The sequence below is a fragment of the Sinocyclocheilus rhinocerous genome, unplaced genomic scaffold (assembly GCF_001515625.1).
Source record: "Sinocyclocheilus rhinocerous isolate Xijiao unplaced genomic scaffold, SAMN03320098_v1.1 scaffold591, whole genome shotgun sequence".
Classification (NCBI taxonomy): Eukaryota; Metazoa; Chordata; class Actinopteri; order Cypriniformes; family Cyprinidae; genus Sinocyclocheilus; species Sinocyclocheilus rhinocerous.
This window is the reverse complement of record NW_015641476.1, coordinates 1,644,887-1,662,353: the sequence shown is the minus strand read 5'-3', so window position 1 is coordinate 1,662,353 and position 17,467 is coordinate 1,644,887. Positions and strand designations below refer to the sequence as shown.

The 17,467-nt window shown below is 37.3% G+C and overlaps 2 protein-coding genes across 4 annotated transcripts in view; both read left to right on the top strand.

Annotated features, from left to right (window-relative positions):
- The window catches only part of LOC107755084 (CD81 protein-like), a 41,769-nt gene extending 31,561 nt beyond the window's left edge, over nucleotides 1–10,208 (top strand). Inside the window, exons 3-6 of the mRNA XM_016571746.1 lie at nucleotides 9,018–9,115; nucleotides 9,629–9,703; nucleotides 9,795–9,908; nucleotides 10,034–10,208. Of these exons, the coding sequence (XP_016427232.1) occupies nucleotides 9,018–9,115; nucleotides 9,629–9,703; nucleotides 9,795–9,908; nucleotides 10,034–10,189 (443 nt within the window). The 3' untranslated portion in view covers nucleotides 10,190–10,208. The remainder of the gene's footprint in view (nucleotides 1–9,017; nucleotides 9,116–9,628; nucleotides 9,704–9,794; nucleotides 9,909–10,033) is intronic.
- A 2,917-nt stretch (nucleotides 10,209–13,125) lies between these two features.
- Nucleotides 13,126–17,467, top strand: part of LOC107755082 (plakophilin-3-like) — a 26,327-nt gene continuing 21,985 nt past the window's right edge. The window contains exons 1-2 of one of the 3 annotated variants that reach the window (XM_016571744.1): nucleotides 13,126–13,255; nucleotides 14,258–14,411. In XM_016571744.1, coding sequence (XP_016427230.1) covers nucleotides 13,205–13,255; nucleotides 14,258–14,411 — 205 coding nt within the window. In that variant the 5' untranslated portion in view covers nucleotides 13,126–13,204. Of the gene's footprint in view, nucleotides 13,256–13,999; nucleotides 14,412–17,467 lie in introns of those variants that run through there. The other 2 variants (XM_016571742.1, XM_016571743.1) reach the window with 2 other exon arrangements.

Sequence of the window (17,467 nt, the reverse complement as noted above, 5' to 3'; positions counted from 1 at the left end):
GAGTGTGGAGATATTTAGATTCTCCTGGAATATGTCTGTGCAATAGTTCATGTGGTGAATCCATAGTTTATTTGGGTCTGTTCTCGGACAGAGATCCTACACTAGTATCAAGACAAGTGATTATAATGGGAAGTATCCTTAATTACAAGAATTAAAGTGTGACAAATAAATATTCTATATGATGATTTACCTGCTGGCTTGCTGGAGCTTTGAATTCATGTTTGTAATGTTGAACTGCTCCCTTCGCTCTTTCTCTCTGTCTCTGGCTTCTTTTTTGCGAAGGCATTTTTTTTTGTGAAGTATACTTAATTACAAGAATTAAAGTGTGACAAACTGCTAAATATTCTATATGATGATTTAACTGCTGGCTTGCTGGAGCTTTGAATTCGTGTTTGCAATGTTGAACTGCCTTTAGCAGCCTCCCTTCGCTCTTTCTCTCTGTCTCTGTCTTCTTTTTTGTGAAGGCATTTTTTTTTGTCTACAAAGTGTGCCAACAACAGCAAATTTTGTGTTATTTATGTTAGATCTGATCGGGTATAATAATTTGATCAGACATTCTAATTCTAAGAACGTGGATATTTTGTTGTAATCACTTTTAATCACTTTACCGACAGAAATACAAAAACAAGCTACCAAATTATTAATTCAGCGAATCATCCACTGACTGTAATGTGGATTGTAATGCATCTACCTGTTAATAAACGACCTTCGGGAACTGTGTTCTCCACTCCAGATAGCGGCACACCGATTGTGAGTGATGCTGCGGAGCGGCGGGAAAACACGGAGCGGATTAGCGGAATCAGCGGAGCGGTAACCGAACGCTTTGAGCTGGGGTGAGGGTGGGGGCTGGTGAGAGAGGCACCTCAGCCAATGAGGGCAAAGGGGCAGTGGCTCTAGCCACCGGGCCACCCCCCTGTGCACGGCCCTGGGTGTGTGGTCAGGTCAGCACTTCCCTGAAAATGCCTGCTGCTGAGTGTGAAGGGGAATGGAACTGACCCGGGTGGCTCAATTATTCCATGATGGCAGGGAAGGGATGTATCCATAGCAACTAAATTAGATGGGTGACTGCTGCTGTACTTAAACACTACAGTTTGGATAAGACTGGATTCAGGACTCAAACAAATGTGACATTAATGCCATTAGTGTTTCTTCTAGCTGTATTGGCTGATTGGGTCCACAAAATTGCCAACTAATCATAAGGCTCAACAATAAGGAATTTTCTGTGGTCCCAGTCCTGTTTTACACTGATAACTCAAGAAATACACTACCATTCAAAAGTTTTTGTTTTTTTTTAAATATATCACAGTGTCCACAAAATTATTAAGAATTGTTTCCAACATGAAAGAAATGTTTCTTGAGCACCAAATCAGCATATTAAAATTATTTCTGAAGGATAATGTGACACTGAAGACTGAGTAATGGCTGCTGGAAATAAGCTTTGCCATCACGTGAATACATTACATTTTTTTAATACATTAAAATAATCAACAGCTATTTGTTTTAATTGTAGTAATATTTCACAATATTACTACATAATACAATAATACAAATAAATGCAGCCTTGGTGAGACTTCTTTCAAAAACATTAAAAAAATCTTGCGATCACACACTTTTGAATGGTAGTGTATGTATTTTTTCATTAAAACAAAAATGTTGTACATTAAAAAAATATAATAATAATTAAAAAAAATCTTTTTACTTAAAACATGAACTGGAAATTCTACAGATTTTATGGCATGTAATGCAAAAATATTCAATGTGTTATAATATTTAAACTACCACTTACCACTATACCAATGTGTAGGTAGGGTAACCACTTGCTGTCTTCCTCATGACATAGTCTATGGCAAGCAGGAACAACATGGGTGACAAAATGCACCCCTGCCTGACACCTGTCACAACGTTGAAAAACTCAGATTTTCCTGTGTCGGTTCTCACACAACACCTTGAGTTATGATAGATGTTCTTAAATATATTGACAAACCGCTGTGGAATGCCATATGCTAGACAGATTTGCCAGAGTGAATCGTGGTGGACGCTGTCGAAAGCCAATGAAAATTGACCACGAGAGGATGTTGAAATTCAACACACTGTTCCATGATGTTACGCAGAGTGAAGATTTGCTCTGTGCATTACCGGCCATGCCAGAATCCTGCTTGCTCTTCTCGCAGCAGTACATCCACTGCATCTCAAAGCTTTACTAGCAGGACAGTGCAAAAGACCTTTCCTGATACTGACAGTAGTGTAATGCCACGCCAGTTACCACAGTAAGTGATGTTTCCTTTCTTCTGCAGCTTCACAATCATGACTTGGCGCCACTCATCTGGTACTTTTTCTTCTCTCCAGCATTTATTCATCAACTGTGTCAGTACTTGTACCATACTTGTTTCCGCTATGTTTCAGAAGTTCTGCAGGAATCTAGTTTTGACCTGCTACCTTGCCGCTCTTTAATTTTTTTCAGCGCTTGCTCAACTTCATCAACTGCAATTTTATCAGTTTTCACTTGCAGTTCTGGCGGAAAGTCCCTGGGGTCGAAAGCAAAAGTGTTCTTTGGTTCAGGCTGGTTCAAAGTCTCTCGGAAATGCTCAACCCAGCGCTGGTCTTGCTCTTCTTTCGTCAGCAGTATATTTCTATTCTTATCTCTGATGGGTGCATTGATGTTGCTCCTTGTTCCAGTCAGTTCGTTAACAATCCTGTACAATATTTTCATATCATTCTTCCACACTGCGTCTTGCACTGTCTGGCCTCTCTGTTCCAGCCACAGTCTTTTGTCTCTTCGACAGTGGCTTTTAACTCTTTTATCCAGTATCTGATACCTTGTTGCTTCTTCATGTCTTTTCTTCATCAGTCCTGGCTTGTTCCTTCATCTGTTTGACGTTTTTGCGCTCTTCAGTCAATTTCCAGGTGTCTTCCTGAATCCAGCATTCACATTGTGTTCCCCTTCACATGCCTATTACCTCTTCAGTGCAGGATATCACCATGTTATTAAATGATGACCATTCTCAAGATTCTGGAGTGCATCAGCAAGGCACTGCTGGTACCGGTGTTTGACTTTATCATTCTTCAGCATTTCCACATTAAACAGTCGTTTTGGCATTATTGCTCATTGTTTCTTCAATCACTTTCCGAAGATGGTGATCTGACCCAACGTCAGCATCGTGATAGACGCGTGTCCTGCAGCGCTGATCTCCAACGTCTAATGCAGATGAAATCGATCTCGTTGTTGGACAAACCATTTGGTGCACACCATGTCTTCTTATGGATCTGTTTGTGGGCAAAAAACGTCTTGCTGATGCAAAGGCCATTTGTGTTGCAGAAGAGAAGCAGACGTTCACCGTTGTTGGTAGTGCGACGACCGGTGCCATATGGACCGATCACGTGTTCTAATCCCTGCCTGTTGGCACCGATTTGCGCATTGAAGTCACTGCAAATCACAGTGACATCATAACGAGGCACTTCACTGATCCTAAAGCTGGTTGTAAAAAACATCCTTCTCGGTTTCTTCAGCATCTTCTGTTGGTGCATACACTTGGGCAATGGTGGTTTTTGCGTGTTGTGAGAGGTACCTAGTGGTAATTATACGGTCATTCACAGGCTTCCATCCAGTAAGAGCTGATGTTGCTTCTTTGCTCAGCATCATGCCAACACCGTGCACGTGCCGTTTCTCGTGGCCAGAGTACAGTATGGTCTTTCCATCGCTGACCATTTTTCCACTTCCAGTCCATTTCATCTCACTGATGCCCAAAATTTGCAACTTATAGTTGTTGAATTCCCGAGTGAGCTGTGGCAGTTTTCCAGCCTGATAATGTTTGCACATTCCATGTTCCAATGTTAGTGAAGTTCTTAGCAGCTAGAATCTGGTTCTTTATCGGGACCCGGACTTCCTTTCGGCTTTCCTCCGACTCCGTCATAACATAGGGCAAACCTTCATCTTACTGATCATTTTTGTTTGGTTTGCTTGCTGTTTCTTTAGCAATAGTGGTTTTACGGGGTAGGGTCAACCCTCCTCCGTTTTTAACTGGGCTTGGGACCAGCTTGGGCGGTATATAATTTATTTATAAATATATAAATATTTATATATTTTCCAGTAGGGATGTAACGATTAACCGCGAGCCGGTTGAAAATCGATTAAAATATGTGACGATTCAAATCGGTTGAGATGCTAAACAAATCGCGATTCAATTAGGGGTAAGAGTTTATATGAATGCATGTCTGAGGGGCTTGTTTTAAAATTTCAATTTAGTTTTGTTATTTACATTTACATTATATTTAAATGTAGTCATTTAGCAGGCGCTTTTATCCAAAGCGACTTACAAATGAGGACAATAGAAGCAATCAAAACCAACAAAAGAGCAATAATATGCAAGTGCTATATTAGTATATTATTATAGTGTTATATTTCAATTTCACAAAGAAACGTGCATAATTTTGTCCCAAGCAATAATAAAAGGACACATTTAATTTATAATTTGTCTTAAATCTCATTTTGTAAAAAAAATGTTAATCAAATCGAATTGTGAAATCAAAATCGTGAATCGAATCGTGAGTTGAGTGAATCGTTACATCCCTATTTTCCAGTATTTATAAAAAATATTTAAAATCACTATATCTTTGGAATGAATGGAAGAAACATATAATACTTTTTTTTTTCAAAAGCAGTGAGTATGTTGTATAGCCTTCTTTGGAATGCAAAACTAATGCAATTTTTTTTGGTATGCTCTTGCTTAACAGACAGCTACAGACATGCATTTGTGTACTTATCTTCAGTTCTTTTCAGGCTTACAGACCAAAAATGTATTTCAAGTTAGTATTAATTGTTCTAATGCTTTGCTTTTCCATAAGAATGGCTTGTTTTGCAGTATTCGTAAGGTCAAAGCTGAGCAAACATCACATTTCCTTCTTAGGAAGTGACCTTGAAGTATTGTGACATGGCCTTTTGTGTTTCTCAATGTTCTCTGTCTTCGATTTGTCTTGTTTCTTCAAATTTGAATGGCATATCTTAAGAATCCAGTTTGGGCTGTTACTTCCTGACATGTCAAAACAAAGTTTGTTTTTTCTTTTGTGAAAGGAGAGTATTAATGAAGCCTGTTTTCCAACTCTCTCCTTGCCCTGTAGTAGTTACTGTCATAGTTTCTGGATATCGTACCATCAAATACAGACAATGAGTGTCTTAAAAAAAGATTTGGGAACCAAGATGAAGGGTGAGTGTGTGAGAATGGGAACACAAAGGTCCTGATTATATCACATCTTTTTGAGACTGAGTGAATGGTGATTGAGACTGAGGAAAAGGAGCTGACAGCATCATCAGAAAAAAAGGTGAGATTAATGAGGAAAACAGGAAAAGGAAGTCATTATACTTAGAGAATCAACAAATGTACTTCCAGAATAACACTAGCCACAGGCCTATATCTAAACAAGTGCTAACATGCAGTTGTTTCCTTAAGGAGCTATTTCCACTTAATCCGACCCTTAAAATCACATTTATTAGTGTAGCCTATAGGTTGATTCTGTAGTATTAAATAAATGTTTTTCTTATACAAAAATAGCTCTTGTAGGCTAGTTTGATAAATATCACAATTCATGATTGATATTTAAGCATTTTAACACAAAAGTAGAGAAAGAGGTTGGTGTGTGTACACTGAAAATACAAATGTTATCCTAAAAATATACTTCATGTGGCAACATCTAAATTTTTTATTTTATTCAAGTTAAAAAATATTATTGAACATCACTTGATCAACCTGAACACATTTGGTCACACCAACAAAATCAGTAACAGTTGCAGGTTACCATGTTACATTATTGAGTAGAGCAAATCAAATGTACGTGTTTGGACCTTCAAAAGCAAAGATGTTGCTGTGTGTTCAAAGGACATAAGTTACAGAAAACAGTCTCTAGAGAAGAAAAAAAAAAACTAGAGGAAAAATCTGCTCACACATCCCAGCACCCCTCCTCCAACTACAGCTCCGCCTGCTGTCTGAGAACATATCCCTCTCCTCCCTTTCTCTCTCTCTCTCTCTCTCTCTCTCTCTCACTGCAGCTTTTCTTCTCACCATTACTTCCATTGTGGTTCAACTCTGAAATCTGGCATCATCTGTTTGTGCTTAAAGTTTGCAGCATGTGCCCTGACTTTCCTATTCCTTTTTCACCCTTAAGGTGTGGTCACTTTAGCAAAATTTCAGTTGTCAATAGTGTGGCGATGTGTAGTGCATAGCTAACACAGAAATTAATTTCAAACCAAGCAGCTTTCTGATGGTTCGATCCGTGTGAACAGTATGAACTCTTTGGGAAATTTTGCACTCTCATCCGAAATTTCTTATGGTGTGGATTTCGGCAAATTTTGCGGGCAAAAAAGTTCAACTGTCTGTTGTCAATAGTACTGTGATATATGAAGCACAGCTCACACAGAAGTCACTTTGAAACCAAGCAGCTTTCTATTAGTCAATGTGATGAATCCATGTGACCAACTTAAACCCATTGTGAAATTTGCTTTTGGAAATTTTCCAGTTTTGGTTGAAATTCCTTATTGTGTATATTCCCATTGAAATTACTGGATTTTTCCCCTTGAAAATGAGCTGAAAGAGGTCCGCACTTTTACCCCGTCCACTCCTTCACTTCCTTTTCTTACCACCTTTGTCTCATTCTTCTCGTACTCTTTTGTTCACAGTCCTCCTTTTCCCGTTGTTCTCCATCATACTTTCCTGTTTTTTTTTTGCTAATGTCTTTTTTTTCCATTGCTCATTTCCTCATGTGACATGCCCAGCTCTCTCTTTCTCTCTCTCACTCCCTCTTTCACTGGCCAAGACCCAGATGTCTGCTCTTCGAATTAACGGAAATAGCAGCTGCATGTGGCAACTTTATTTGCACTCACACATGAATTCAATACTCTTTCCGAGACTCGCTTGCGCTCAGACAGAGATTCAGACAGTGGAGTCAGTTCCTTGATCCAGGGGGCCAGTAAAGCGAGATAGGGGTCTCTTTAGTGTATTGTGTCATAAGACACAATACACTGATTCCACAATACATTGATTCCAATTGCTTACAGGAAGCACCTGGCCTAGAAATATCCTTACAATATTCTGCTTATTCACATCAGTTATTTTTAGACTACATGAAACTTGTCTCTAACTTGTTACACTCTTCTCAGCTAGTCAATAGTAGAAGCAAAAAGAAAGTGGTTTGTTTAAAGAAAAAGTGAAAGTGTGATAGAAGGAGAGTTGGTGTGTATTATGTAGCTGTTCAGTATGCTAGTCACATCGTAGCACTCCATTCAGGCCTGTCACACTGAAAAATGGCCTGGTGGCAGTTCCTTTAGCCCCTTACCCATCGCAATTAAGTAAATGGAATCAGGACTCTGTCAGTCCCCTCCCACACCACCCCACACTGCATTGATTTTTTTTTTAAATTCTCTTGCAAGGGAATGGGCACAGTCAGTAAATGACAGCAGGACATTTAGATGTTTTAAAAACAAAATTTAATTATGCTCTGGAGAATGAGATTGTGTTACCAGCAGCATTAGAGTTAGAAGTGCCCTGGGTGTGTCTTTGTGAAGGCCAGAGTATGATAGAGGGGGCTGGAAGGACAAGATCAACTGAATTTGAAGAAGAGATGGAGAAACGAAGACTCCCAGAGCAAGGAATTAAAGTGATTTTAAACCAGTGATGCTGAACAGTTCTTTGGAGTGTGCCTACAATATAAGTACAATATCATGAGCATGCAGACTCAATCTTTATTTGTTTATGTGCATTACATTGACAATAGTTACGGGGTTTTTGACCAGCGAATGTGTGCAAATGTGCATTTCGTCCGTCATTAAAACGGCGGCGTTACGTTTTCATCCCCAGGTGTTTGTTGTAGCTATATGGGCAAATACCTTTCATTAGCTAAATATTTGTAAAGCAGACAGACAGATGTAAAGGGTGACCAATATCATTGATTTATTGAAGGAAAAAAAAAAACACCATCACCAAAAAAAGGGCACTTCGGAGTGTAAGGGCAAAAAGGGCATGTGCTCTGCACAGGTTGAGCCCTACCTGTGCACGTGCCTGGCTGTATGTCCAGTATCTGCTCTGCATGGAGTGACTGACAAGAGAATCAGTGAATTGATTCAACCTGACAAAACAGCTTTCAGAACAGTTCACAACATTGGATTATTGTTTTGTTTTTTTATTATTTTGCTGGAGAGGATAAATAATGTAGCTAATGGTGTTAATAAGCGAAACAAAACATTTAAATAACAATGGGACAAAAAAATGATAAAAAATAATATACAGAAGCTAACACGCAAGAGTGAACATGTGTTGCCACAGTGAAAGATACAGTTGCAGGATAATTAATGCTCACTCATTCTGCGTGCTGAGTCACAGCGATTTCAGTGTGTGTATGGCTGATTGTTTCTTAAGAGTGTGAGTTCCTGTTCTTTTTCTCACTGTCTCTCTGTTCGCTGCCATTTGAACATACACACAAACACTGCTGCTGCACCCTAAGGCCAACTGGGTTTGCTATTGTTACAGCAGTTATCATTCAGCCTGTGTGATGTAAACACTGGGAAATGAGTTTTCTTTCCTTCTTTCTTTTTCTTTCTTTCTCTAAGAAAAAACTATGGAGTATTTAACTCTTAACTTTTTTTTTTTTTTTTCTCTTTTTTTTCTTTCTACCAGTGCGCGTCATGTTACATAAGATTCCTGATTTGCTGTTGACTTGATGCTTTTTTTATGTGAATGAGGGAATGGAAACAAAAAGTTAGGATGACTTCCAAATGTTCTCCAGTTTTCCTTCAATCTAAAGTAAACTTACCACCCCATTAAAGTGAGCACATAGTGCCTTCTGCTGGTCACGATGAAGTACTGCACCCTCTGTATATTTAAAAAGCATTTAGACTGGATGACTCGTCAAATATAGTTTGGTTGTTCAGTGTAATTAAGCACCTCTTTATAGCTCACTCTTTGATCCTAGTTTTGTTTAGGGATCTTGGATTCTCCTTTATGATAACACACATCATGCTTTCTTTCTTGTAGGTGTCTACATCTTGATTGCTGTTGGTGCTGTGATGATGTTTGTTGGATTCCTTGGTTGCTATGGAGCCATACAGGAATCCCAGTGTCTTCTCGGAACAGTGAGTAACAAATCCTGGCCTCTCAGCAAATTCCTCAAATCACATGATGCCAAACAATAACCGGAAGTATATTTTAATGGACTGACTGTAAAACCCCACTGTAAAAAATTAAAAACTGTTCAGTTTATATGGCTTCTTTGGTTGATTTCTTTGAATTATTTTAGGTATTCACTGAACTTGTTAAGGTGCCACGACTTGATTTTATGTCATTATTTTTACACTACAGTTCAAAGGTTTGAGGTCAGTAAGATTTTTTTTTAAGAAATTACAGTTTCCACCAAAATATTAAACACAACCATTTTTAAGCATTTAAATAATAAGAAATGTTTCTTGAGCTTATTTATTGCTTTTGTCACTGTTATTGACATTGGCAATTCATACTTATTGGTGAATATTTTAGTGAATTTTAATTTCAGTAACACAGAAACTTAATCCACATTATTGTTAATTCCAAATTCAGTGACAGACTCGTGACCATATACAGTACACATCCCTTTTCTTTCTCTGCCACAGTTCTTTGCCTGCCTGGTCATTCTGTTTGCCTGTGAGGTTGCTGCTGGAATCTGGGGATTCATGCACAAAGACAAGGTCAGTTTCTCTGACGCACATGCATACACATTGTCAAGCTGACACATACACATCTGTTTACATATTTGTAATTATTCTTGATTTTTTTCAGATCTCCAAAGAGCTGATCACTTTCTATGACTCTGTGTATGACAAAGGCGTGTCAATTGCAAACAGTGAGCAACAGCAGGCTGCCGCTACTGTCTTGAAGGTCTTTCATGAGACTGTAAGTAGTCCTCACATTCTGAGGAGCACAACATTAATCAAGCTAACACAAACTCCTCTCAAACCAAATAATAGTCCAGATGTTGTAAAGACATATTTCTAATCACTGTCATCTCTGATTTTCAGCTTCACTGCTGTGGCAAAGGAGGCATTTTGTCAGTTACTGAAATGTGGATCTCAGACATCTGTCCTAAAGATATGACAATTCCTGAAGTAATAGGTCTCCCCTCAGTAAACCCTCATATTGAAGAATTCTCATCCAAATCATCCCACATAGCATGACAATAACCTGTTTCTCCATTTTTCAACTCGGACAAAGAAAGTATGTTTTCAGGCTTAAAATTATTTAAGTTGTCGAGCACTACATTACTTCTTACACTGTGTGCCATTCAAGCTCAATTGGTGCAAAACTTTATATATATACCGGGTTCCGTGGGTCAACAAGTTAAGGCTGGAATACACTACACGACTTAAAATCTGAACAGATTTTAAAACGATAGGCATCATACACTAGCAGACTTTAAAATTGTTCTGATCACAACAAACTCATGCAGAAACGTGCGCCTTGTTGCAAGCAGATGCATGGCAAATGAAAATCGGCTCAAAATACCAAGCATGTTTGACATTCTCCGACTAGTCTGAAGCTAAAAATCATACACTATACACTATATTTCTATGAAGTCTTGTCAACTTAAATCTGCAGACTGGCTCTGACTCTCGGCTACTAGCTAACTTCTCTAGAATGTAAATCGGGGCAAAAATCGTGTAGTGTATTTCAGCCTTTAATGTCAGTCAACAGCACTTGGAGCATAATGTTGGTTTCCCACCAAAAATATTTTCTACTTTTTCAAAAACAGCAACAATCTGGGTTACAATGAAGTAATGAGGCCAATTCGTAAACATTAAAATACTCACTGTTTAACATGATTTTAGCTTGAAAACTTTTCTATAGCATTTTCTTTATAACTTTACAACTTAAAATTAATTAGAACAACTTCGCAGCTCAAATAATATGCCAGCTTTAACAGATGCATTAATGTAAGCGCTTTATAAAACGGCACATTTCTGCTTTTTAATTCTTCAGAAAGTTACATCATTCATTTTAATTTACGTGTCTCACCGTAGCATTGGTTTTTTGCATTTTTCAAGTGTCAAAATTAGTTTTTGTGGCAACATTATGCCATAAATGTTAATTGAACGTAACCTGTGAATTGTATTGAACCTGGAATATTCCTTTAATGGCAGAAAGGGCACTGATCTATGATCATTGTGTTTCTTATATGTGAGATCACATGGATGAGAGAGCTGATCCTAGATCAGCATTCTTACTGTGTAAAGCCGTAAGCCTAGAGCTCCTACAATCTACAATCTCTTTATGCTCTCTTAATATACTGTAATGTATTTTCCTGCATGGCCATCATTCAAGGAGTTGGACCACATGTACAGTCACTGAAGTCCTGCCCCTCTTTACAATGATCCAAGCCATAGAGAGGATTCATACATACCTACTAGCCTTATAAATGAAACACCCTATCCCTTAATCACTTAGCAAATACAGATTGATTCTCAATGGAACCGCATATGTTATAGCTGTGATGTGTTATATCACTTGACTGCAAAATCCAAGGAGTTTGCGTGATGCATGTATGTAGCCTATGTACATGTGTGATATCTGTTGACAGTGAGTTCAGAAGGACAGGCTTGATTGGTTATAGGATTGACAAGCCCTTGACTCTTCACTGCCACAGATGTAGTTGTTGTAATATCTTGTCGCATTCACTAGGTGGCGCTCAAATACTATTCACTTTGAAAACTGGTGACTACACCTTTACTATGTCTTGTGTACATGTCTATCGTGCACTTATTCTTCTAGACCACACTAATACGAAGCGCCCTCATCCCTGATGCATAAATACCATCAGATTCGTGATTTATTACATGCATTATGCAACCCTGTCTTTTTAGCACATATTGCCTATGCTGATATGCTTAAAAAGTGTCTTGTAATATGTACAGCTATATAGTATACTAATTGCCATGTAAAGACAATGTATGCCTTTAATTGTGATAACTTTTTTCTGGTACTTGTAAAAAAAAAATGCAATGATTTCATTTGAAGCATGTATGAATTTTGGGGTTCCTGACAAGACGAGCATGATCTTCTAACTATTAAATATTACGAAGGCGAAACAGTTGTTTATGAAATTAACTGTTGTAGTTACAACACATCAGGGTATTTGAACACTATCAAATATAACTGTTGTGTTGAAAGTATCTCATACTCATCTGATGCCCAAATAGACAACTGTAACTCAAGCTGTCTTTACCCTGACACACCAATTATAGATTTTGGACTGGTTTTGTTGCCCAAATATATAGGAATTGAATGTATTTTACAAATAACATCTCTTCATTTTGTTCTTTTGTCTACATTATTCCCTTGTTGGTTGTAAATAAGAGATCTAAAAGTTCACTCCAAAAAATAAGAATGTTGTTGTCATCAAATACCACTGATCCTCATCATACCCTTTTTAAAGAATGGAATTTACATTTCTTTGTATAAAGAATTCAGAATCTATTTTCATCATGAATCATGTTTTGTGCATCAGCTCATTCTTCTGCTGTCAGTCATAAAGCCTACTGTTAAAAAACCCTAAACTTTTTTGGGGGTTCATTTTTTCTTTTTTTTTTTTTTTTTGTCATTCTCAGTTGTGTCCTTTTTAAATTACCTCTAAAGATAGATAGCAAAGGTGTAAAGCTACAAAAACATTTGTCAATTTCATTGTTGTGGTAGTGACCACCCTGGTGAGTTGCTGGACTGCTGCATTGGGTGTGTCTTCTGAACTATGGGCCTTCCTTTGATTGAAACTAAAGAATTTGGCAACTCATTTCCAGCAGTGGATAACGCAATCACCAAAATAATACATTCATTACTGTATGAATCAGTGATCTTCTTATTGTTTATATATACACAGAAAATAATCACATTTAAACCAACTCAACTGAAACCCCCCTCAAACCTCATACAGCCTGTTGACTAAACAGTTTGCACATCCTCTCCTCGAAGTGGGATTTTTGGAACCCTTCATTCTTCCTCCTATCTTTTTTTTTTTTAAGATTAACTGAAGTTCCTGGGAGGAGAGATGATGCAATGTCAGTATTTGGGTGGGTAACAGACATTTTAAGCTACTCCTCTTTAAACAGAATAGTTAAAGACGAGAGAAGAAAGAGAGACGAGCAAGAGGGGCTTATAAAAGGATATTGTGAGGCCTTGTTCTCGAAAACCAACAAAGGAAAATGAAACAAAGAACATATCAAACAATGAAACAGAGGTCTTCCGCATTAGTGGTGAGTAATTCTTTTTGTCATGTTTTTCATCTGCTTAATTTCTGTATTCAGAAAATATATTGATTTATTTAGATTCCTTACAAAAATGATGTATCTCTTTTTTGTAACTCATTTTTGAAAAAGCTTTCATGCTACGATGAAAGAACTTGGCCAGTTTTAAAACATTTACATTTTATGAATTAGAACAAATGTATATATATATTATACAGTATTTAATACATATATATATAGAGAGAGAGAGAGAGAGATAAGGAATTCAACTTTGCATACCATATCAAAAAACTACCATAGTAGCCTTTATGTTATTTGATGGTAAAACCATGGTAGCCTACTTTAAAATATATGCCATGGTCCTGAAAGTTTACCATATTTAAACACCAATTAAAGTTTGCACAGAGAGAAGCATAATGTCCCACATCAATATGTACCATATCAAAACCATGGTAATACCTTGAAACTTTGATATATACCATTTAGCATATTCAAGCATCATTCACTAAGAGAAAATGGTATGATGTCAAAAACATGGTAATACCATGAGACTTTTAGGTGAGGGGGGTGACAAAACAAAGTAGATATTTGTTCACAGCAGGCAGACCCAATCTGCACAGCAGAGCTCATATAACCTGGGGCTGATAAATGCATATCTCAGTGCTGAGAGCATAGTGAATGAGAAGGCCCCGCCCCAGCTACACAATCTCTGTATCTATTGACGACAGTAGCGCACAGCTGCCTACGTAGAGCTGGACAGATCATGTGTACTCGGCGCTGTTCAATTGACCTGCGTCCGGGCAAATTACTTTCAGTTGATATTGGGATTCTTTCAGAGCAGCATTCACGGGGGGGGGAAAGCATAGTTTCCATCGGAACACGGATTTCGGATCATCTTTTTCGACGCGCTGAAAAAAAAAGTTTGGATTGTGTAATTATTGGAGCGAGTTTTCAGACTTCATGATGAGTGCTGTTGTGGCCACTGAGGGCCTGTTCTTTTCCGCCTTGCAGCCAAGCACCTCGGTCACCACATATGCGATCCCAACCGATGACCATCCCAGGAGGGATCTGCTATCTAAAGCCAGACGCGTCCAGCAGCAGGTCCAGCAGCGCATGGCGGAGAAACCCTCATCCTCATCCTCATCCCGACTCAACGCCTCCACAGGTGAGTAGAACCTGTTGATGATCCGTTAACCGGAAAACTCTGACGCCATGTAGGCTACACTTTTCTAGAACGTGCAAATAAGTTTTTAGTAAAACTTTTTAAACTTGAAGTCAATTACAATGCACAATTTGACACATATTTCAGGTTACATAGTAAATTAGAATATACAAAATTTTAATGTTAAGAGATTTTTCCCCATTCCCCTAAAAAGGTTATAACTAGCTTACAAATTGATGTTTAAATAAGTAAAAGAACAATTACATTTTTATAAACATAGTAAATAAATGTAAACTTTTTTGTTGACTCTTTAATACATTTTTCCGAATTTTTGTTTTTTCAAATGTTAAATTTGCCCAAATTCTTGTATTTAAAAAAAAAATAGAAATAGAAAGCCAAGGCTTATCAAACCAATAGTTATTTAAATACACAATAAAATGAACACTATCATATGTCTAATTCTATTATATATTGTTAAGTTTAAGTAAGCAATCTGTCAGAAATGTATAAGCAGAACATTCCTACAATAGCCGAGATTGTGAACACAATAGCTCTGCGTGGATTTTGGGTGACACTGATAGGATTTGTTTTGCATCAGAATGCAAATATCTGTTTGGTCTTCATGTTTTGGTTACAGTCATTGCATTTCCTACAGGCGCGCACTGGTTTTCCAGCATGCTTGTTTTGTTGCTTTGTTAATAAGAGACAAAAAAAAAAAAGACTTTTGTGTGTGTGTTCATGTGGTCATTTCATTCGTTTTGTTTTGCATATGGCTGTATTCTGCTGCTGGGAACCCCCTAAAACAGGACACTGTAATTTGCAACAACTGATATCCTGACACTTTCCTGAAAACTGGACAATCATGTTGGCCCTCATAAGAATGAAGTTAAACTTGTAAACGTTACATAAGCTCGTATGAATGGAAAACTGGCCCATTGTTCTATAATGAAACCTTGACAAAATATATAGATGCTTTCAAATGCAAATGTGTAAAATGGATCACTCAGCACATGTGATTTAGAGATGTATGCCATTGTGAGCAGTGTGTGTGTGTATGTTTGTGGAGGAGGAGTGTAGATAACCCGTGGGAAAGGTATCACTTTCTTCCCTGGCTTAGAAAGGCAGGTAGAAATGAGGGCAAACCTCACCTCCCCAACACCCCATCCCCACTGCCCCGTATAAATACAGCTTTCTCTTGTCAAGAAGGTGGCTGAAATATAACTTTACTAATGCTTGACAGAAGCACTTAAGTCAAACATTATATTAAAAATTAAAAATTAACAGGAATAGGAACCTTAGAAACTTAGCTAATAGTATAGTATCGTACATCTAGATGTATGCAGATCTCATGAAAGTTAGCAAAGTATGTTTCTTTCTTAATATTTCACTAAAGTTGTGATTGCAAATCAAAGTCTGATTAATATGAATAGAAACAACGATCCTAGCATTTGAGAAAATCTGCCAGGAACTATAGCTTTTGGGATGCCTGTCAGCAAGAGGAATGTTAGGCATTTAACCACTGACCCTATTGTTGACCCTAATAACAATAAGTGACTTGGAGAACTGCATCTGGTCTATGTTAGAGCGCAGTTTGGACATGACCTTTTAAAAAGAAGACAAAATGACCCAGCTGCTTATATATAATGTTTCAGAAAACATTTTATTTATATATGTATGTATGCATATATATGTATGTATGTATGTATATGTATGTATGTATGTATGTATGTATGTATATATATATATATAGTTTTCTAAGAACTGTTTGCTGAAAGGCAGAATGGTTCTTCTGTGGCATCACTGCGAAAACCTTCTTGGAACCATTATTATTATGTTTTTTTTTCAACTACAACTTTCTATAGAAAATATACTGAAGAATAAGTCAATATATATGAATATATATTTTAGTCATAGTTTAGTAGTAATTTTTGCATGCAACATGCACACATTTCTTTTTTTTTCTTTTTCTTTTTTGTAGTCAGCTCACACATGAGCTCAGTTTGACCTGGTCTGTGACACATTCTTGGTCACACCTCCATGTACTTTGCCGAAGAGTTTCCTGCCATTTGATTTGGTGTTTTATCAGTAGGCCAGTTCTATTTGGGAGACTTGAATGGGAGGATGTGTGATGTTAAATACTTTCAGAAAAGAATAACCCTGAATAAAGCAGTTGTCTTGCTTTGAAGGTGCATTCATTCGCATGTAACAGCCAACTGCTGCTTTGCAATTATCCTTAAAATATGGTGCATAGTACATGCTATTTAATTGTCATCAAGATTTATGCTCTGTTTCTCAGATTTTGTAACCAAGTTCCCCGGGAATGTAGGGATTGCATGGGTTTTAATCATCCTGAGACTCATTCTGGTAATTTATTGAGCATGTGAAATAAGAAGCTCACATCTCTCTATCAATACCAGCAGCAACAACTTTTTAATGTTGTTATTGTACATGGGTTTGTATGGAACATTTTAGATGGACCAGCCACATGACTCATGTGGTCATTGGACAGATTTGCCATGCTTTTTGTAATTGTTTTTTATGTATTCATTTTTCATTTTTACATTTCACAATTGTTTTGTAGAAAACATATTTAAAAAAATATATATCTATAGTCTAATAATATATGAATTTAAAATCATCACCATCATTGTAGGTATCTATCAATACAGCCTGTCTATAACAGTTATATTATGTTATTTAATTAATTAAGGTGTTCGTATGTACTCTTAACTCACTGAAAAACAGGAAATGAGCAAAGACACGCAAGTCATACCATGGCTCTCTAAAACAAAACAGATGTTTCAATTTTAGAAGTAATCTTCCCCTAAACACATGAGTCCTTAACCATCTTCAAGAAACGACTAAAAACACATCTGTTCCACCTTTATTTGACCCTCTAACTCTAACACTTTCTATTCTGTTTTAATTCTACTTTATCTATATTTATCTTCTTTTTTATTTTTTATTTAAAACAAAAAACAAACAAACACCAGCTTTCTATTTTTTCTATTCTATCTACCTGTTTTTCTTTGTGTGTGTGTGTGTATGTGTGTGTGTGT